General features: G+C 41.8%; 2 protein-coding genes across 7 annotated transcripts in view; both read left to right on the plus strand.

The window, feature by feature from the left end:
- Positions 1–381: 381 nt before the first annotated feature.
- On the plus strand, positions 382–1905 carry LOC308322246 (tripartite motif-containing protein 75-like; the record flags this gene model as incomplete). The annotated part of the gene is made up of 1 exon (XM_080773440.1): positions 382–1905. One exon carries the CDS (start codon positions 382–384, stop codon positions 1903–1905), a length of 1524 nt encoding a protein of 507 aa, XP_080629566.1.
- A 1687-nt stretch (positions 1906–3592) lies between these two features.
- dlg3 (discs, large homolog 3) overlaps positions 3593–22847 on the plus strand; it is a 154793-nt gene continuing 135538 nt past the window's right edge. For 5 of the 6 annotated variants that reach the window (XM_080773842.1, XM_080773836.1, XM_080773838.1 and 2 more), the window contains exons 1-3: positions 3593–4104; positions 4867–4998; positions 18120–18208. In XM_080773842.1, coding sequence (XP_080629968.1) covers positions 4089–4104; positions 4867–4998; positions 18120–18208 — 237 coding nt within the window. In that variant the 5' untranslated portion in view covers positions 3593–4088. The remainder of the gene's footprint in view (positions 4105–4866; positions 4999–18119; positions 18209–22847) is intronic. The other variant, XM_080773843.1, reaches the window with a different exon arrangement.

The raw sequence follows: 22847 nt of genomic DNA on the forward strand, positions 1-22847 counted from the left end.
CTATTAAACCAATGTTTTTTACTATTAACTTTATTGACTTGTACATCTCTGAGCACCTGGTTATTTAATTTATGTTTAATGTTTTAAATTTGTAGTAGAGTAAAACTACAATATTTGCCTCTGAGGGGTGTAGTGGATTAGAAGTAAACTCTTGGTACTGAAAATTGGAAATGCCCAGTAAAGTTAAAAAAGAAGAGGCAAAATAACTTTGTACAAGTTGTTGTAAGAGTTGGCTGCCTGCTTTTGCTATAGTCTACACTAAATGTTGTTGCTGTTGTAACTATGCGAGTTTGTAGATTTTCACTTGCTGTTAGCCCTGGACTGGGGATGCTGGCTTTAAGATTCATATCGTTTGTCTTTTTTTTCCTTTTCTATCCAGATATGGCAGCTGCCAGGTTCCTTCTTCCCGCTGAGACTTTGCAACCCGACTGTGCGATATGTCTGGATGTGGTCACCAAACCAGTCACCACACCATGTGGCCACAACTTCTGCATGGCGTGTATTCAACACTACTGGGACACCAGGGTCACTTACCTCTGCCAGTGTCCTCTGTGTAATGCCATGTTTCCAACCAGACCTCAAATGCAAGTCAATACTGTCATGTCAGAGTTGGCTATAGGACATAAGAAGTGGGCTCAAGTTCTAGAAAACCAGTCTGCTCATGACATTCTTTGTGACATATGTTCTGAGAGGAAGCACATGGCTGTTGCATCTTGTCTAGCATGCCTAGCTTCTTTCTGTGAGACGCACCTGGAGCCTCACCTGAGAGTTGCAGGCCTCAGGGGCCACACTTTATCGGCGCCTCTAGCAAGTCTTGAAGACAGGTTGTGCAAGAACCATCACAGGCTCATTGACCTCTATTGTAAGACTGACCAGTCACTTATGTGTGGTGGTTGCATGACGACGCACCACAAAAGTCACGACATTGTACTACTTGAGACGGAATACGAATCCAAACATGCAGAAGTCCAGTGGCAGATAAATGCACGATCACTGAGGCTCGCAGAGCTCAAACTCTACACTACGAGGGCACGAGTCTTCAATGAGCAGCTGATCCGCTCCCGGCCAGATCTAGTTGCGGTGATTGGAGTGGCAGAGCAGCAAGCGGAAGGTTTCATTACAGAACTGAACATGGAAATCACTGAGCTCGACAAGAAACGTGATGACCTGGAGCATTGCCTTGATGAACACCATCGCCTTGTCGATCACGATCGCCTTGTCCTGTTGCTGTCGAGCCTGCCCGCTCTGCTGAACAAGGACCTGAAGAACACAGTGGTCCAACTGCCTGATACCAACTGCGTTAAGAGATATGCAACTCTTCTGGATCAGGAACGCACTCTGCAGCGGCTGAAGGCTTGTGCTGTGGATGTGACCCTTGACCCAGACACTGCACACCGTGACCTCATCGTGTCCCCCGATGGGAAAGCAGTGATGCTTGGAGCAACACCTAAAGATGTCCCTGATGCTAGAAAGCGATTTAAACATCAACATGCAGTGCTGTCAAAGGAAGGCTTCAGATCAGGGAAGTTTTACTTTGAGGTCCAGGTAAAGGGGAAGACTAGTTGGGCTATAGGAGTGGCGAGTGCATCGCTTAGCAGAAAGTATCCCATCAGCATGTCTGTTAGGAATGAATGCTGGGTCATTGTGCTGGATGCTGGCCAGTATCGTGCATATGGCTCAGAGTCTTCTAGGTTAAATCTGGTGATGGAGAAACCACAGGCAGTGGGGGTCTTTGTAGACCATGACGCGGGACGGGTCTCTTTTCATAACATGGCTGCAAAAGAAGAGATCTACGTGTTCTCTGGCCTGACATTTAATGGTAGAGTACTGCATCCATACCTGTGTACTCGATCTGATCGCTCTCCATCTGATCGCAAGCCGCTCACCATCACTTCTCAAAATTGACTCAATATCAATCACCTAAGGCATTTCCCCTTCACACCAAAATGCAGACTGTCAAGTATGACCTTGTGTAATGTGAGTTTCAATGTGATTGTAGCTATCAAAGCTCTGTTGTGTTTATATAGGTGTTAATACTTTTAAAAAGGTTTCTATTGAGTTTTAAAGTCTTAATTTTGTTTTAATAAAAGCTTATTTGAAGAAACATGGATATTTGTCCTTATTGAAACCACTACATCTTACCAGGTTGATGTCTTATTTACCTTAGTGTGGTCATTATGACACATTCCAGCAGAGGGCATCCATTGTATGTTTCGTGTACAAGTGGCTACATAAGCTTTAAGCCTCATACACTACAAACAGTCAGTGATGCTGCAAATGGGGACTAGAAAATGTTTTGTCCACTAGTTTCCAGGGGGGCCCAGCCCCCAGCGACAAGTACTTTCCGTAGTATCCCATTCATCTTAACCACTTAATCCATTTTTACCATCTATATTTTGTACACCTGCTATATATATTTTATTTGTAGCTCAACTTCCTGATTCCACCCAATAAATATTGCAAATGCATTTAATCCGTGAACGATCAACTTTACTTTAATTATTCAAACAAAGTAGTTGATGGCTACTGTGGGACGGTGGCAAGATTTAAAACAAACTACTCATGCAGTACATATACATTCATACAAATGTATCCCATTTGCATCTTTCATAGAATCCTATCAATCAGTCAACAAGGTTTAACATGGTGATAATACGGGTAGTTTTAGGCACTTAATAAAGCATCCACATCTCCAATTTAACATTTCCCAAGTGCCAGAAAATAGAATTAAATCTCTATAATTTCATTTGAGCACTAACTGCTAACATTGGTCCATGAGCTCTGGATGCAGAATACACTGTCAACAACATAATCAGTGCAATGCCCATGTTATGTGATGGCATATTGCACTGCTATGCCAATGATGAGATGTTACACACTGTAACATCTCATTGGCATACTCACAGAATACTGGATGTTCAATACAGATCCAGAAGGAAGTCAGACAGCTTCTCTCCTCTGCCCAGTCAGTTTAATTTGTTACTCACAATTGGGTTACATTTTGAAAGTAATGTATGTTACAATGTAGGCATTTAGCAGACAATCCAGAGCGAATTATAGCAAGAAAAAACATGGTACTACATCAAATACATAAAAATAATCAATCATGACAAATCCCTATTTCACATGACATATATTGCACAGTACACACTTAATTGCAGCTGTTATTTCACAAGCCCTGGTTGTACTTAACTTAACAGCACAAAACATGTCTTTTAGCAACGGATCATAAACTGCGACCCATATGGTCGGCGGTCGCAACAAGCACAATGCCTTGCACTCGTTCTACTAAATCTGATCTATGAACAAGTTTTGTATATTTTTTCTTTTTTTTGGGGGGGGGGGGGTGTCCTTGCTTTTTCTCTCTCTCAGCGAAGGGGTCCTCACCTATGGTCCTATCACTCCTCACCCCTCCTCCTTATTGGCCTGAAAAACCTTGAAGACCCCTGCACCTCTATGGCCTGCCCTGCACAGGCGTTGTATTCACATGTTGTCCACCATCACCACTAGATGGCAGCCTTTCCCAGAACCTGACAGGGCTGATGTGGTTTTAAATGGAACTGATAAAACCGCACACATCCATCCGAATCACTGCAGCTGCCTGCATGGAGATCATAATTTCACCACCAAGAATGTAACCCCCGAGGACATAATATTCGGATAGTTCGTGTGTGGGGGCAAATAAAAGCTTAATTCACCCGGTTGTATAAATAAGTAGCCTATTATTATTATTCCCCAAAGGGTTGGCCATGAAGACCCGATGTTTTTCATGAAGGCGAGGCGGCAGCAGCAGCATAGGAGGGGTGGTGCCGCCGCTGCTGCTGCTGCCGCGTTTTGGACATTTTTGGGCCAAAGTTGTGGGAAGTTCATGTGCAACTTCTCGTCTTCTCTCTGAGGCTGTGCAGGGTTCGCAACAAACCTCTACAAAGTATGTTAACGATGCTGTGAGTGAACCAACGTCTGTCTGTCTGTCTGACGGCAACAACCAGGATAAAAAGGACTAGGACTTATTACATTGCATTTTTTGGAGAGCTATCTACTGAAAGTTTTTCATTTCCAGCACAGAAGTCGTGTGTTGACGTTACACTATGGTTCATAAATATGGTAAGTGCATCAGATTCCTCACGTGTTTGTTCATATTATGTCAACAAAGTTCTTTATGGAACTATGGTCACATTATTGCCGTGGCTTCAGTTATTGACTATAAGTATATCCGAGACAAGGAGCATGTATTAACACAACTTTTAATTAAATTGTCAGTAATTGACATGTCGTTACTAAACTAAGGTTTGTTTCAGCCGTTTTATAACCTCAAGAAAACTCCCTCGGGAAAACAGGAAGTGTTTTCCACTGCAGAGCAGAGCAAAGAACTCATATGATGAAAGTTGCTGGGGTAAATTTAATTACCGCAAAGTGGCGTGTCATCATCATGTCATCTAATAATAATTACATTTACAACTCAAACTCATATCTTTAAAAAAAAAAAAATTAAACAGTATACATGGGGGCCTACTCAAAGTAAACCACAGCCACCTAAGCCACAATAAGCTTTTAGAGCACGTCAAAATGAAAGTTTGAAACGCGGTTTATGGGTAGCTATTGGTATATCTACTATATGTCAACAGTCATTCATATTTGCGAGGCACGTTATCCGCATTTAGTATCAACAGAAAGCATTCATGTATTTCCACCTCAGCTATAATGCAAAGTAAACAACTGTGCACATCACATCGTTCGCAGTGATCACCTCTGGCCTAACCTGCCATATGTCTTCTCTGTCAACAACACCAGCCGATTGTAATGTATAATCATAGGATGCTTTATTATGATAAGTTCTATACTGACATGTCCTTGTGTTTGTGGCAGACACAGAGCGGGCAGTGGGACTGCTCAGGCAGTACCAGGCGAACCTCACCACTCCAGAGGAGCAGGCCCTGAAGACCAGCGTGGGGAAAGTCTCTGCCATCTTTGACAGCCAGCTGTTTCAAGCCCTTCTTGGTAAGTAAGAGACACTGTAAACAGCAGGTCTGTGTGTGTGTGTGTGTGTGTGTGTGTGTGTGTGTGTGGACTGGACTGGACTGTGGACCTGACCAATGTTGTTGCGATTGTGTACTGTACTGCACCCACCCACCATATGATAATGATATATAGCCTATAGCCTTTCTATTAAACTAACATCAGTGTTTTCTATTCAATCTCACGTTTTATATAAAATAAAATAAATAATAATAATAATAATAATACAAAATTAAATTAAATAAATCATATTTAACCTGGCAATCACTTGGAATTTCTCCGTTGCAGGACGTTGTGAGCTTGTAGTAGGTGAAGCTATATAGTTGTCTTATTTGTTTTGTCTCTTTCTTATATATTTGACAAATTTAGTTTTTTGGTTTGACCAGGTTTCATAGTATAGTTTGTTGATTACTTTTTTTTTTTTTAATACTGTTTTTATTAGGCATTTTTGAAAGACAATTTCAGATTTAGACAATGATAATAAGTAATTCAGTTAAATAAAAATGAAAAAAATAACAGGCAATGTAAATGTTCCACATACAGTATAATAAAAAAAGACATAAGTGTAAAACAAAAAAACCAGTTAAACAATGACAAGTGTGAACAGACAAACAAAACAGACAACAGGACAGACACTCTTGCTCTCAAACTACCAACATGTTGTGAATTAAGTAAATTAGACATTCTTTTTTAAATAATAAAAAATAAAATAAAGAAAAAAACACTCAGTTCCTTTTCTTTCAGTTCCTTTTCTTTCTTTCCAATTTTCTATTGTGCTATCTATTGTGTAGGAGGGGTTAGCGTGCACCTATTAAAATATTCAATGAAGGGTTGCCATGTCTGGTAGAACCTATCTTCACTCCCTCTCAATTCAAATTTAATCTTTTCCAATTGTAAGTAATGCATAACATCCTTCATAAGTGAAGTGTGAGTTGGAACCTGTGCTTGTTTCCAATTCAACAGTATCAGTCTGCGAGCCAGTAGAGTCACATATTTTACCATGTTATATTGGAAAGTAGACAGTTTGACCCCGGGCCCTGTGACTCCCATAATTGCTGTTAGTGGATCCGGGTCAAAAGGTTTTTCAACAATGTCTGACAGTGATTTAAATATATTTTGCCAATATGATCTTAGTTTTGTGCAATGCCAGAACATATGAGCTAGAGTGGCCGGCGACTGGCCACATCTGTCGCAGGCTGGATTCACATTTGGATACATTCTGTTGAGTTTTTCCTTTGACAAATGTAATCTGTGTAATATTTTAAACTGTATAAGACCGTGCCTGGCACATACTGAAGAAGAGTGCACAAACTTTTGAGATGTAGACCATTGCTCGTCAGTGATAGATATTCCTAAGTCGTTTTCCCAAGCAGTTTTTAAATACTCCAAGGAGGCATTATTATCTAAACATGAGAGAGAGTTATAAATAATAGAAACACCTCCTTTGAGCAATGGGTCAGGTAGAAATATAGATTCCATTGATGAGTTGGGAGGTATGTTTGGAAATGAATCAGTGTGTTGTGTTAAAAAATGTCGTATCTGTAGAAATCTAAAGAAATGTGATTGGGGTAAATTGAATTTGCGTCGTATTTGTTCAAAGGTCGGAAATAACCCATCAATATAAAGATCTTTGAAGGAGTGAATACCATTTCTATGCCACACTTTAAATAATGAGTCAGAGAGGGATGTTGATTACTTTTGACGCAGTAATGCTATGTTTTAGGTAGTCTATATAGGTATTAAAAGTCCTAAAATTGTTACTTTACTGTCATCTGAGGAGTGAGGACCCCCCCCCCCCCCCATATAGACGTCACCGGTCTGTCCTATATCAATCTACTGCTCCGATATGTTGCCACTGCCAGCAGTCAGTGTTGTTTTTGGCAGCGATTTTAGTTTTAGTGTTAGTCTAGTTTAAGTCGACAAAATATCATAAGGTTTTAGTCGACTGAATCTACAGTTGATTTAGTCGACTCCTGCCTTGATGCCGTTGTAATGACTGATTTTACACTTGCTGAAAAGATCCGATCTACAAGCTCTGCGACGCGTTGTGAGCTTGTAGATCGTCTATTTTCAGCATGCAACCAAGTGTAAAATGACTTATACTGGATCCCTTGTCCACCAGTCCCTTCCTAACATTTTAGTCTAGTTTTTAATTGTTGACGAAATTGCCAATAGATTTAGTCTTACTTTTAGTCATCATAGCTTAGTTTTAATTTAGTTTCCATTTAGTTTTCGTCAGTGAAAAAAGGCAGTCAACGAACATTTTTCGTCATAGTTAATGTTTCCTGGTGGTTCACCACAGGATGTGGAGAGTATTAATTTGTGTGGGAAGTTAACTCAGCCTAAATGTTTCCCTATTAAGTCCTGTGAAAGACTCCTTTCAGCTGACCTCACAAAAGCTTTGCTGTAGTGTAGTGTAGTGTTTACTATATACCTGCCCAACATGCTTGGATTAATTGTAATGGAATCCCATGAAAGTTGGACAAAGCACCTTTCGTCACCGCTAAACCCCTTATCCCTAAACTTATTTTCCTTTTCTTTTTTTTTTACTATTTTGCAAAACATTTTTGAATAGTTAAAATGGCCAGTCTACAAGCTCACAACATGTCAATGTAGATTGGCTAGTTGAAAAGAGGTGGGGGACACTCAATTCAAACATCTCACATTAGGGAGAGTACTATACACGGTCCTGACCTTGACTCAGAGACAACTCGTTCTATGCAAACATTGTTACTCATAGAGGAGGAAGCTGAAATGTTTTTATTGGCTCATCGTTGCCAGAAAGTGATAGTGATGTGCTGGGCTTGGCACAGTGACTAATATGGATATTATTAGCAGTGCGCAATTACTCTTATGGAAAGCCAGAAACGTGACACTGTCAGAGTCTTTTACGACTTCAAGCCACCTGGTATTCCTTTACTGAATCTAAACACCTGCTAATGCAATGTGACTATACCTTCAAAGCAAGGCTGAAGAAGACCCTGTGAACCCTAAACTCAGTGCTTAAAAAAACAATAAAAAAACACAGTGCCATCTATCCAATGGAATGGTCCTTCTAATTCCGATGGAGTGATAATGACGCCTACCCTTATAGGTCTACCACTGCTACTATAGTGTTGACCTGCTGCTGTTTCTCTGATGATGGGGGATGGGTTACAGTATGGCTGGGGATGAGGAAATATCATCCATCTCTAGGCCTAATGGTCACATATTATCAGTAGCTAGCAGAGTTATCACCAACCAATCGAGGATACGCAACAGTCTTCGTACATGATGTTGGTGCCTGTTGGAATGACCAAAGGTGTGTAAAACATGGGCTCGACTGGCCACGACAGAAACGGTACATCAGAAACATGTGTAACGGTTACACATGTCAGGAAGAAATACCCTTTGGCATTATTGGAGGACTTAGACACTCGCTGTCATATAATATGACATTTTGACCCATTCAAGCCGGGAAAGTATCTGTGTCAACCCCCTTATGGCTATTGACGTAATTGACGTAATTCATTTTAAAAGTCATCATAACCGTTGACGTAAATTACGTAACTGCTGGCTGGTTTGGCTAACGGCCGATGTAATCTACCTAAAACCGTCCGAAATCCTCGCGTGCACGCTTTCACACACACACACACACACACACACACACACACACACACACACACACACACACACACACACGCGCGCAGTCTTTATGCATCGCTGCGTAATATGCGATATTTGGGGCTTGATTAGAGCTTAATTTTACTTGGTTATTAAAATAAACGATGATAGCTTAGCACCCCAGACATCTGACTGTGTAACACAGTGAAGAAAACTAGCGGATGTTGTGATCCGTAGAACCGGATTCGCTCTATTTGGTCAAAGTCTGCATTATTTACCGCCACCAGGTCTGGTTATAATACTATAGGATTACCGTGTTAAAATGAGATGTAGTGTGTATGTCACTGGTTTTCCTATTGCCATTACAATGGTGAATTAAACATATGAATAGTGCAGGTAGAAGGCACAATCCACTGTTAATTAGGGTGGCCATAAGAGGGTTCAAATGTAGCTATATATAGCAACATAAGTTTTTCAGAAAACGCTTAGGATTTAGAACATTGTTTTAGAACAGTGGTTCTCAAAAATAGCAGATGTCCAAACAACCTCACAGTCCGTCACTTTGTGCCGCGCTGCGAGCTTGTACATCTATTTTGCTATGCTATGTTTAAAATGTCTTTTAACAGTATTTGAAACATTTTTAATTTTGGGGGGTCTGTGGCACAAAACATTTTCAGATGGGGGTCCACCGCAGCCAATTAAATATCAATTTAAGGGTGCCTACTGCCTGGCACTAAAAAGTTTGAGAACTACTAATTTAGAAGGCATTTGTAGAACCGGCCTCAGGTCTCTTATGGGTTGAAAGGATGGCGTCATAGTACTTTGGCAATGTAAACGTATGTTTTCTCATGCCAATAAAGCCCTTTGAATTGAATTGAATTGGAAGTCTCTTTGAGGGGGGAAAAAAAGTCCCAACAGTAGAGAGAAGATCAAAATCCAACTTCCTAACATTCCACAGGAGGAATCCTTATAAACAGCCAAGTGGCTGCTGTCCCAATCCTCATCCGACCGCAACTTTTCGTCAACTACCTTTTGTTCACTGATGAAAACTAAACAAAAACAAAATAAAAACTGAGTGGGGAGTAGGCTTCACTTCCGCATTATCGCTTGATCATGATCAGAGCTTCTGTTCTCCAGACTGTATATGACGGAAGCATTTGAAAATTGCGAGAGGCAACAGTCTGGCAACACCAGACTACTCTCAGGTACCATAGTTGAGTGGAGTCAATTGAGGCTACATGCATGGGATGGGAGCTATCGACTCAACAAGTACCAGAGGTGACAGGAAAGTCAAATGAGGCTGGGACCCTCGACTCAACATGTGGTTTTCATCAGGCATGGCAGGCGAATGGAGGCGAGCGAGGCTGGTTCACAGAGCCAACAGGAATACAGTGCTATGCAAACATCTCTCATCCTGTTATCCTACTGTTGTTTGCCTCTGCAAGCTAAAGCTTGGGGTCATGTAATGTGGACTGTGGTCATATATATGTTAGCAGTGTTGTCATGCACACTCTTCTAGCCCATTAAGACCTGAGGCCCATTCTACAAATGCCTTCTAAATCAGTATAGCAGATGTACAAGCTCGCAGCGTGGCACAAAGCGACATGCTGAGAGCTTGTATATCTGCTATTTTTGAATAGCCAACGCAAACTTCTAAAGTTACATAGACGCTTTCCCAGTTTTAATGTGTTCGTCTTTTACAGAGTTTTATTATATGGGGGGGGGGGGGGCAGAAGCCATTTTACGATGTTCTCTTTGAACATCTCCACAAGCATGTATAAATAGTAAATACTTCTGGTGAGAATGTGTGATTGATTTTGTAACTTCAGGAGAGCCATGGAGTCACCCTGAGCCATACTTTGCGCACACACGCACACACACACACACACACACACACACACACACACACACACACACACACACACACACACACACACACACACAATGTGAAAGAGATGGCACTGACTTTGAAGCACCACTATGGGAAGTGTGGGAAGTGTTCCATGTTGTGTGGGAAGTTGGCGAGCTGACGACTAGATTGTGTGTCTGCATGGTTGCACAGTCAGGAACAAAGGTTGCCTTAACTGTGCACTCATCCCTTTGTTGTCGTCCTCCCCCCCCCCAACATACAAACATGACGCGAGAGGCAGGGTGGGGGGGGGGGGGGGGGGGGGGTCACACACACACACACACACACACACACACACACACACACAACCAATTAGGTTCTAGGCTAGCTTTCAATAGCAAGATTGAGGCAACAAAGTGGGGGGGGGGGGTGAATTGTTTTGCCCCGGTGAGGAGGACCCTTTGATTTTGACCCACTTTTTCCTGAATGTTTTATTTTAATGAGCCGCGGGTTGCTTGTCTGTCATCATGTAAAGTGCATCATGTAAGTACCAGAGGCACATTCATCCTTTTTTTTGGGTCTGATTCACCCCGCTAGGCAGGCAATCAAGTGATGATTCCAATCCTCTTGATTAGATAGGTACATGGCAAATAAAGGAGGCCACACGCACTTGTGTACAAAGTATTTGTAGGAATACCAAAACGCTCGCCTCAAAACACAGTCGCCTCGGGCGTACACCGCCGGCGTAACTGCTCTGCCTGGTATACCTAAACGTAATCTCAGTAAACTATGCCTAAACAGTTAAGACTAACATTGTTTGTTTCTAATCGTAACCTCTGTAAAACGGTGCCAAAACCTAACCCTATTCCTAAACTTAGCCCCAGTGAAACTATGCCTAACCCGGCCTAAACCTGTTTCTAACCTTATTCTCAGTAAAACAAATACAAGAATACAAGAACCGCCCCACTAATCGGTCGGTGGAAAAAAGAATAATAATAGGTTGAGTGTGTTTTAAGGCGAGGTTACCATTTTTTTGTAGAACATCAGAGATACATTTCAGGATAGGACACACAACTCTGACACTGTCCCTGAATGGACATAACGGATAACAATGTGGAAATAAGTCCTCTGAAAGGGACTTCTGCCTCAGATTTAAAAACAAAAAGAAGGGGGAGTTTGCATGTTCTCCCCGTGTCCCCTAGGGTAGGTACCCTCACAAAAAACATGAAATAATTCTGGTCTCTATAATACCTCCCCCTGGCCAGGTGAAAAGAAGCAGCTTGGACTCCTCATGCATAGAAGGAAGCATGAGGGAAGTCCGCTGCCCCCCCCCAGGTTGGCAGAGGAAGTGTATAGCGCCCAGGATTACAGTAGATAATTGACACTGGGTGAAAAAATGGGTTACAAAATTGTGGGATAAAATTTAAGAAAAACTAAAATAGCATGGAATTGATGTGGTCTTTGAGGGCTGGAATGGTGCATAGAGTTCTCCCCCTCCTCCCTTTCCTTTCCTTTTTCTTTCTTTTTTTATTAAGTTAGAGATGGGGAAAAAAAAGAGATTCCATACTTGGAGGTTTTGTATTCATACAAAACCTCCAAGTATGGAATCTCACAGTCAGGACTGTGATTTCTGTCAAAAAACCTCTGCAACCCATGCGCTGAGTGAGCACTCTTTTCTATTGTGTTAGCTATTCTAAGAATAGATGGACCATGTAAATGAAGTGTTACTTGTGTTATACAGTATAGTATAGTATGCAAGGTGGCTAAGATTCCACAAAAGAGCAAATCTTGCAAATGTGCCTCATGCTAGAACTTCCCTTTTTTTCTCTATGGTTTAACCCACTTAATGCATACTTGAACTTAATCTGTTTTCTGTCGGCTCAATAGATTGTTGTTGTTTATAGTGTTTTAGAAACACATCATTAGAGATGCCCAGATGTTTTCTTTCCCTATTCTGATACTCAAAACTTGCGTATCGGTCGATACCGGCGAGTACCGATCCGATACCAGTGTGTAATTAAAAATATTATCTAGGACTGTGGTTCTCAAAGTGGGGTCCTGCAGGGACAAATGGGACCATCCATGCTACGGGTCCATTTGGTTCCATTTACCGGTACATTCTCAGACTTATGGTGGTCCTTGAAATGTAATAGTTGGAGAACCCACGCATCTAGGAATACATCAATATTCAGTAAGAGTATAAAACCGCCATATCAACTGAAACATAAAAAAACATGACATGTGGTATCGGTGAGTATGGCAGTCTATCCCATTCCAATGATGCCACATGACTTATCATCACATGTCATGATATTTCATCAGCATTTTAGGCACAGTATCGGCAGCTTTTCCGATAAGGGTATCGGAACATCTCTACAAATCATTGTGGGACTTGCCATGCTTGAGGTTACATTTCCATATCAACATGTCGAGATAACCAAGAATATACAGTACATAGTAATAGTATACTCTTGCATTTGGGCTTGTTGTTCTCTGCCAATAAGCTTACAGTGTACTTACTGTAGCTATTTCCAGCGTGGTAAACAAGTTCTTGCTGATCTCCTTTACAATTGCTAACTGCTCATCATGCTGATTCATGCTTTAGAGTTTAGAGAATCTCACGCGGATAGTTTTCTTCCAGGAAATAAAACGTCTGGGTTTCCGAGGCTACGTGGATAGTGGATACTAGGTTTTCCATTGTGGCCAATGGAAGTTGTGTTGTGCCATTATTATGTCTTAAGTTTAAGAGTACTGTACTACACTGTTTAACAAGGTACATTCACAGTGGCAGATACATCATGGGGTGTTTCTCACTCGAGGCTATAAATGCATTGTCTATAAAATAACAATGGGCTTAATGTAACTAACTAATGACAGCGGTACTCTGTAATAACTTGGCCAGGACCACAAATCCAATTACAAATTAGGCCACTTCTAGCTCTTCTAGAGTTCTCATTTTGTCAACTTATTTAGATGAGCAATACAAATAACATAATTAGTTGCAGTCTGTGTATTGTTTGTTCCAAAGCTCATGTTTTGTTACCAGTATGATGATGACATGTACTGTGTGTGTGTGTGTGTGCCTAGGGCTGGTCACACTGTAAGAATGTAAAAGCTTTCATTGAAATGGGACCATAATTATTTGAAGAAGATTATGCTTATTTAAATGATAGTGGAGATACAAGGTGGTTTCTGGGTGAATGTGTGTGCACTCCATGCGCTTGTGTGTAAGTGAGGTTTGCTCTTTTGTCAGCTGGCCAGCAAATTAATGCCCACACACAGTCACACGCACGCACGCACGCATGCACGCACGCACGCACGCACGCACGCAGCTTTATACTCCTCCACAGTCGGACACCGCGGTACACTGTGATGAGTCACACGTGCCCCATTCTTACACCTTTTGTTCTCATGGTGCCTTTTTGGAAATGATCACACTAACACACAGGCTCTCACACACATGACACACAGCACAGCGCTTCCAGTCAGCGGGGGGCCGGCAGGGATCCTCCTGCTGCTGCCCTTTGGTCTTGTGGATGCGGAGTCGCTTGCCCTGAAGTAGCATGTTGTTGTTGTGAAACAGTCTGGGGTCTTTTATAATCAAGTTCACAAAAGATGGATTCTTCGCAGTTATTGTTTCTTGTCTTGAACTTTGGGAAGTTGTTCCACTCTTATTACCATAAACTGCCTAGTACGGCAACCTCTTTATGTCAAAAGTGCAGCAAAGAGGGGCATGCGTGTGACATCAGCAACATATTGTCCCCCGCATTCTCATCAAACCAGTGTTGATTTTGTCGGCTAACACTATGACAAACTACCTTTTTTCACTGACAAAAACTACATTAAAAATGAAATAAAAACTAAGCCATGATGATTAAAACTATGACTAAATATACTGTCGATTTTGTCAACAAATAAAAACTAGACTAAAATGTTAGGAAGGGCTTGTAGATCGGCTATTTTCAGCAAGTGTCATTAGGACAGCATCAAGGCCCGCCAAAATACATTTTAGTCGACTAAATCAACTGTAGATGTAGTCGACTAAAACTAGACTAACACTAAAGCATTCCAGGTGACTAAAATGACTAAATTAAAACTATTGAAGAGACTATGACTAAAACTAAAATAGAGATTTGCTGCCAAAAACAACACTGCATCAAACGACTACTCAAAACACTAGGTGGCCGTGGGACATGGGCACATAATGACCAGAGATCCAGGCATGCGGCGATCAGAGATGAGAGGGGGAGGCAGGGAGAGAGTGACTTTAGTTTTAGTCATATTTTAGTCATCTGAAAAGTATTTGTTTTACTCGAATGAATATCAAAAGATTTTAGTTGACTAAATCTACAGTTGATTTAGCTCATTTCAGAGCGCAACACCCGAGCGCAACCCAGCCACAACATGTCTTTTAGTTCTACTGGATCTTTTCTCCACTATATTCCTCCCTTATTGGTCTAGTTTTTATTTGTCATTTTGTTGAAATTGTCAATATATTTAGTCTTTGTCATCATGGCTTTGTTTTTAATTTCATTTTCTTCAGTGAAAAAGTTTGGGTGGTGTCAGATTATTGTTTGCTTTGTTGTGGCTGTGGGTGTCACTCACTTTGAAGTAGTAGTTCGACAGAATGAATGAGGGCTCCAACTAGAGTCTTCTTGAGGGGACAATGACAATTGGGTTCCATTGACATCAACCACTTGTTCTCTTCCCTTAAGGTATAGGATTCCATCCAGCTTACAGATCAAATCGCCTTCGGCTACGATTGACAGTGTCAAACGCCTTTTGGAAGCCCAGCATGACGTACTGAAGTATCTGTCTACTTTGTGTTTGATGTGTGTCAGTCAAATAAAATACAGTAGGCACTATAGGCAGGTGCACAGTGGTTTTCGTTCTGTGAGGTAGCTGCTGATCCCTTTGCAAATTAATCTCTCTATAAGCATTGAGATGGAACAACGGATGAAAGGATGGAAACAGGGTGGTAGCTAGGAAACGGCCCGGTTCTAATTTGTTTCCTTTTTTGGGAGGGATCACTCTCGCTACTCACTGGAATGTTGGACACGTGTCCTGCATTGGCTATCAAGTGATGACACTGCTAGAACCCTTATGTACTACTGCATTCACTTGTCAATTCAATTCAATGTTTATTTCAGACCCAGGGAGGTGTGCAAACATGTGTAGTTGTGCACCAATGGTTCCACAGTCTGAGAAAGAAAAAAACCTGACCAAACCATGTCAGGGTACGTTTCTTTTTGACAGTGAGGATGTCATTTACTAACTCGGATGCCCTACACGTGAACGTGAACCTGTACATAAGAGGTTACATAGCACACACAGCAGATCAGAACCAAGCCAATTCTGGCTTGCACTGGAGCTTCGTGGAGCTCTCATCAGAAGTAAAGCCTCTTGCAGTCATTATAGGCCACTGTGAGTCGTCTGATGCTGCCTTGCCTGTAGCGGCTTGTTTCCAGCCGTGTACAGAAGGATAAGAGAAAGATATCTTCACAGGTGCTGCAGCACGTATGCTGAATTTGTGACACAGCATTTCTTCGCTTGGGCCATACAGCTTCTGCCGCCGTCTATAGATGTCCTTGTCATCCGAAAGGCCATTTGGAGCTAATATGGCCCAAATGTTATCCTTGTGTGGCAGAAGAAGGTCACATGACCGAAAGCTTGCATTAGCCTCAGATGAGTGTCTGTGGCTGCTGTTTGTTTCATTGTCGACACCAGCCTAAGGCATGGGGAGCACTCTGCCCGTGTGTCCGTCTGTCCGTGTGTCCATCCAACCGTCTGTGTGTCCGTCCGTCCGTGTGTCCATCCGTCCGTCCGTGTACAGCTAATCTCCGACACCGTTGGCCTGGCCGATTCCAAACCGATTCCTCCCTGGATGCCAGACAAACCTCTACCCCAATTTTTATAACTGCCTGTTATAGCACCACCATGAGACCAATTTTTGCAAAACACAATTCTTTATATTACTCGTACACATTTTATCCATACATCACGCAAATCGGTATACACTACCTCTATTGTAGTTTGTAATATTTATTTCGTCCAAAATATTGTGTTTATTGTCATGATTTGTCACGATCCGAGTTGGCTTTGTGCGAGGCTTACAGATCTTTAAATAAATACTTTTTGAAACGTCTATGGGGAAAAATGCATGGGAAATTATTTTCCAGGCCGCTCATCGTCATGAAAGGGGGCAGGACTGCAACACTCTATAGTCATGTGATCAAGTCTGTTTGATTTCTCATATTTCATCCTGATTGGCTACGATGGGCTTCCAAAGTTTTCAGGAGTGGCCCGTTTTGTACAAAATGCCGCAAATCATGAACACAGCGTCCGCTTGCGGTGAAACCGTGCACGCTTATTCCCACTAGGACTAGGCTGAGGAAGAAATGCCACTTGACATTTTTCCAAAAACGCTCCAATCCTGGTGGAGTCAGGTGGAGCCACCTGTGCCCCGAGGCAGTGTTATTTTTGGCAGCAAATTTAGATTTTAGTCGACTGAATCTACAGTTGATTTAATCAACTAAAAGGTATTTTGACGGGCCATGATGCCGACTGTTTTTACACTGAAAATAGCCGATCTACAAGCTTGTAGATTTTGTAGATCAGCAAGTGTAAAATGACTTATACTGGATCTCTTGTCCACTATATTCCCTTCCTACCATTTTAGTCTAGTATTTATTTGTTGACAAAATTGTATATATTTAGTCTTAGTTTTAGTCATCATAGCTGAGTTTTAATTTAGTTTCCATTTAGTTTTCATCAGTGGAAAAAGGTAGTCAACGGTCGAACATTTTTCGTCTTAGTTTTAGTCGACGAAATCAACACTGCCCCGAGGGGCACTTTTTCTAGTTTCATACGGTTCTATTCTGGTCTAGCACCTCGTATACGCTTTTAGTTAATGGATGAGCTGTATATTTTCCCCCTGAAAATGTCTTTATCATGCAATTATTTATAAATAAAAAAGCTCTTGGAAGAGATCTAACTGGCTGCAGTTCATTGTTGACAGTGAAGTCCTCTCATCAGCCACTGCCTCCTGAGTCACATTGTGGAGCAGCATCATAATGGCATTTAAGAATAAGAACAGTGTAGACAGCGCTCCTATATGCAGATATGTCCCACCCCCACACGTGAACCTCAGGGCAACCCTGAAGAGGAAACAGCAGTCTATATGTGTCCTGTAACTACAGATGAGTGGAGTGGAGTCTTCTGTTTAACATCCATATTATACTGTAATGCATTGGTTCTCAAAGTGGGGTCCTTGAGGCGTGTGTGTGTGTGTGTGTGTGTGTGGCTACTTTAAAGTAGCAGATACACAAGCAGACAAGCTCACAGCGAGTCACCTTTGTGCCACGCTATGAGCTTGTAGGACTGCTATTTTTGAAAAGTTGTGCACATCTTTGAATATATACTTATTTTTAAGCGAACATTTTTAACTCAAATCTTTGCTTAAGTTCTGGAGGTCCCTGGCACCAAATATTGTTCAGATGGGGCCTTGGCGGCCAAATACATATTTTTTGCGGCCCTGAAAAAGTTTGAGTACCACTGCCATAAAGCATGGAAAATACATTTTCCATGCAAATAATTATGTACAATATACAAAAAATAATTAAAAGATGTATTTCCCGGCCCCCCTTTGCAGATATCCAGGAGTGTTACGAGGTGACGTTACAATCAAACACGGAACTTGGTGTTGTGAAGGAAGAGGACGTCGCACAGAATGCGTGGGAGGTATAGTAGGATCACTTTGCTTCATAACGACAGATGAGAACATATGTTGTATGTGAATACAGTGAGAATAAAACTACGTTTGTCACAAGAATGCTGGGAGGCATTCTCCCCCCGTGTCCCCTAGGGTAGGTACTCTCACAAAATGGAGGGGAAAGGAATAACGCGTTCCTTCCACGGCTACGCACTATACGTTCTACAAGGGAACCCCCCCCCCCTGCTCACTCCTCATACATTGAAGGAAGCGTCTCCCTTCCCCGCCCCCAGGGAGGCTCTTCAGCGTTTGAAGTACTCTGCCCTAGTGGTTAGAGCGTAAACTGCAGGCGGACCACGTGGATTCATGACGAGGAAACATGACAAGGTTCACTCCCACTCCTATATGCCACATGTCCTTTGCTTTTAAACGCCTGCTAGCCTCCCCGAGGCCATGACTAGTCTGATGAGGTCAACTAGACCTTTGATTAGTACAATTCTTTAACTAATTAGAACTATAGGTAACCATTATTTTATACTTTGTTCTTTGGCTATTCAGAAATAGCAGATATACAAGCTCATAGCTTTGATCATGAAGATTATTTTCTTTGATTCTCACAGTCCCTAGAGAATCCGCAGCCAAATATGTGGTTACATTTCTACTAATTTGGGTCCTTGTGTCTTTATTAGATTATTAACTTTGTCTTTGACTTACTTGTTTGGTAAAGGACATCAAAACAATTTCTGTAAGCATTCCTCTGGCTTCTGGCTAATAGCAGGTACACCATAGAGTATTAAAAGGATAGACACTGACCCCCCCCAGTGGCAGTTGCTCAGAGGCGTTTTGAAGCACCCAGAAGAACCGTCTACTTCCGCATTTTTTTCGATTTGGACAGCAACATTTGGTGTCCAAAATGCAGAAGTGCAAACGAGCTCTCAATGTTAAAGCCCAGATGCACAGGGTTTCCTCGTCATCACTCCACGGGTCCGCCTGCAGTCCCCACTCTTACCACTAGGGGCGAGCGCCTCAACGTTGGAGAGCTTCACTGGGGGCTTGAGGTACACACTGTCCTGTGCTCTCATTGGCTGTAGCACGGATCTGCTCTCAGTGCCCTATGCTCTCATTGGCTGTAGCACGGATCTGCTCTCAGTGTCCTGTGCTCTCATTGGCTGTGGCACGGATCTGCTCTCAGTGTCCTCATGCTCTCATTGGCTGTATAGCACGGATCTGCTCACAGTGCTGGTCAGTGCTGGTCGCAATTCCCGTAAATATCAAACAAGTTCTGGGAACTTTTCACACAGAGCGAACAAAACCCCATCTTGCCCAGATCAGGGGGTTTACTGTGTAAAAATAGGTCGGTGACAGCCTAATCGGGGCAAAAATCTTGCAGTGTGAACTGGCCAAAATGTTAATGAAATTAATCTCTGGCTGAACCCATTAAGTGAATGTCAATGTTCTCTCTGGCTTGGTTTTAGCACCAGGATTAGAAAAGCAATATCTTCAATATCTTAACTAAATTTAGATGTGTGCTTTAAGTGAAAGGATGTTTTTAATATAATGGGACATAATAAATCAATCTTGGGCATTCGATAAAAAGGCCTGACATGTTAATTTAGAAAAAGAAAAAAACTCTTAACTCTTAACCCTTAACTCCTCACTCGGGCAATCACATAATGGCTATGTGTTTTACAGTCAATTATTTACCGGTTAAGTCAGAAAAGTGTTATTTATGGGCATCTCAATTATACATGTGTAACGTCTGGGATTTAAACCCTGGTCTCCCGTGTGCAAAACCAACATCTCATCCACCACTAGCCTAAAGGGGAATCCCCCCTTGGCTGGGGGAGATATTATAGGCATCCGGCAGAGACTATAATGAGCCACTCTGCTACACATGATGCATAAGATACTGTAATAATAACAGAGACTATAATGAGCCACTCTGCTACACATGATGCATAAGATACTGTAATAATAACAGAGACTATAATGAGCCACTCTGCTACACATGATGCATAAGATACTGTAATAACAGAGACTATAATGAGCCACTCTGCTACACATGATGCATAAGATACTGTAATAATAGGGGAGCTGTCATTTAGCAGAATGAGTGGAGCCTTTTAATGCATAAGATTGTGCTCCCATGTAAAGCTGGATGAAGATTGTGTGGAGCTCATCAGGACGAAAAATGAACAATCAATTTTGTGATTGTGGGGTGCCAGGAAACAGGAAGTGCTTACAGCAAATGATGCCAGTTTGTCAGTTGTCACCTCTCAGGCATTGGCTTAATCAGTTGATATTTTCACAGCGCAATGCGCCTGACACCGAGTTGACTCTCTGTTCAATGCGCCTGACACCGAGTTGACTCTCTGTTCAATGCGCCTGACGCCGAGTTGACTCTCTGTTCAATGCGCCTGACGCCGAGTTGACTCTGTTCAATGCGCCTGACGCCGAGTTGACTCTGTTCAATGCGCCTGACGCAGAGTTGACTCTCTGTTCAATGCGCCTGACGCCGAGTTGACTCTCTGTTCAATGCACCTGACACCGAGTTGACTCTCTGTTCAATGCGCCTGACGCCGAGTTGACTCTCTGTTCAATGCGCCTGACGCCGAGTTGACTCTGTTCAATGCGCCTGACGCCGAGTTGACTCTGTTCAATGCGCCTGACGCAGAGTTGACTCTCTGTTCAATGCGCCTGACGCCGAGTTGACTCTGTTCAATGCGCCTGACGCCGAGTTGACTCTGTTCAATGCGCCTGACGCAGAGTTGACTCTCTGTTCAATGCGCCTGACGCCGAGTTGACTCTCTGTTCAATGCACCTGACGCTGAGTTGACTCTCTGTTCAATGCACCTGACACCGAGTTGACTCTGTTCAATGCGCCTGACGCCGAGTTGACTCTGTTCAATGCGCCTGACGCAGAGTTGACTCTCTGTTCAATGCGCCTGACACCGAGTTGACTCTGTTCAATGCGCCTGACGCCGAGTTGACTCTGTTCAATGCGCCTGACACCGAGTTGACTCTCTGTTCAAATCGTGTCACACACAGGCTCATCACAGGGGCGAGGCCAAAACATACACAGTGGTTGGAAAGTACATTTACTGTAGTTAGTACAAGTATTGTACTATTATAGTACAATTTTGAGGTATCTTAATTTTACTTTAATTGAGTATTTCCAATTTCCAGTAATTTTACTTCTACTCCACTACTACATCTCACGGCAAAGATTGTACTCCACTACAATTATTTGACTACAGTAGTTACTACTGTAGTTACTTTGTAGGTTTAAATTATTATTACAAAACATACAGTACATTAACCACTTCAGCCCTATATACATTTCGGCCATTTGAAACTAGCCGATCTACAAGCTCACAAGGAACATCATGTGATGACCTTGTAGATCTGCTAAATATTATATGAAAACTTTACATGTGACATTCTGCACAATTAGTACTTTTACTTTTGGTACTTTAAGTACATTTTGAAGCCAATACTTTTGTACTTTTATCAAGTAAATGTTGATCTTTCAGACTTACTTCTACTAGAGTATTGCAGTATTGCTACTTAAAGGTATATAGGGTAAGTGATATTTTTGTTTTAAAAAAGAAAAGGTTAAATCACTATATTCTGAGTAATCATTGCTATAGAGTGTTTGTTCAGTAACAGTGGTCTCCATGTCTCTCCAGCTCGTTGATAAACAATAAACATTAAATACATTTTCAGGTACTGTAAAACTGAAACTGCTACTGAAAAAAACTGGAAAACGGAAATTAAGAGTTTACATAGTATGTGGGGGTTATATCTGGTTTCAGTATTCATTTTGTTCGTTTGTTTGTATTGGTGGTAGGGCGGGGGCTGGGGCGGGGGTCATGAGAAATGGCCAAAGCATAGAGTAATTATTTTTTGACCCCCCAAAATAATTTGGCGACCCCCCCCCCCCCCCCCGAGGGGTCTCAACCCACGGGTTGAGAACCCCCGCTGTAGGTGACACATTTTCTGCCTTAGTATCAGGAGAGAGTAGCAATTTATCAGCTTAAATTTATAGTGTTCCAGTTCCAGTGTTGTCTGTTCATTTCTTTGTGCCATCATTACTTACAATTCCACTTGTTTAATCTGTATCCTTAGTTCCAGTGTTGTTTTTGGCAGCAAAATTTGATTTTAGTTTGAGTCATAGTCTCTTGAATAGTTTTCATTTAGTTTTAGTTACATTTTAGTCACCTGGAATGTTTTAGTGTTGGTCTAGTTTAGTCTGTAAATCTGCAGTTGAAATGTATTTTCGCGAGTCTTGATGCCGTCGTAATGACTTATACTGGATCTCTTGTCCACTAGTCCCTGCCTAATATTTTAGTCTAGTTTTTATTTGTTATAATATATTTAGTCTTATAGTTTTTAGTCATCATAGCTTAGTTTTCATTTAGTTTCCATTTAGTTTTCCTCAGTGAAAAAAGGTAGTCGACGAAACATTTTTCGTCTTGGTTTTAGTCGATGAAATCAACACTGGCTGAGTTCTCTCTCCTGAATGGAGTCTGTTTAATAAGAAGCTGGAGAGACATGTAGACTCCTGTTACTGAGCAAACAATCTGTAGCAATGAGTACTATCAAAATAGAGCTTTTTAAAGGTCTCATGATATTAAAAACTTTGAGTACTTGTTCCACCGCTGCCAT

The sequence above is a fragment of the Protomyctophum bolini genome, assembly GCF_963924005.1.
Source record: "Protomyctophum bolini genome assembly, chromosome: 10".
NCBI lineage: Eukaryota > Metazoa > Chordata > Actinopteri > Myctophiformes > Myctophidae > Protomyctophum > Protomyctophum bolini.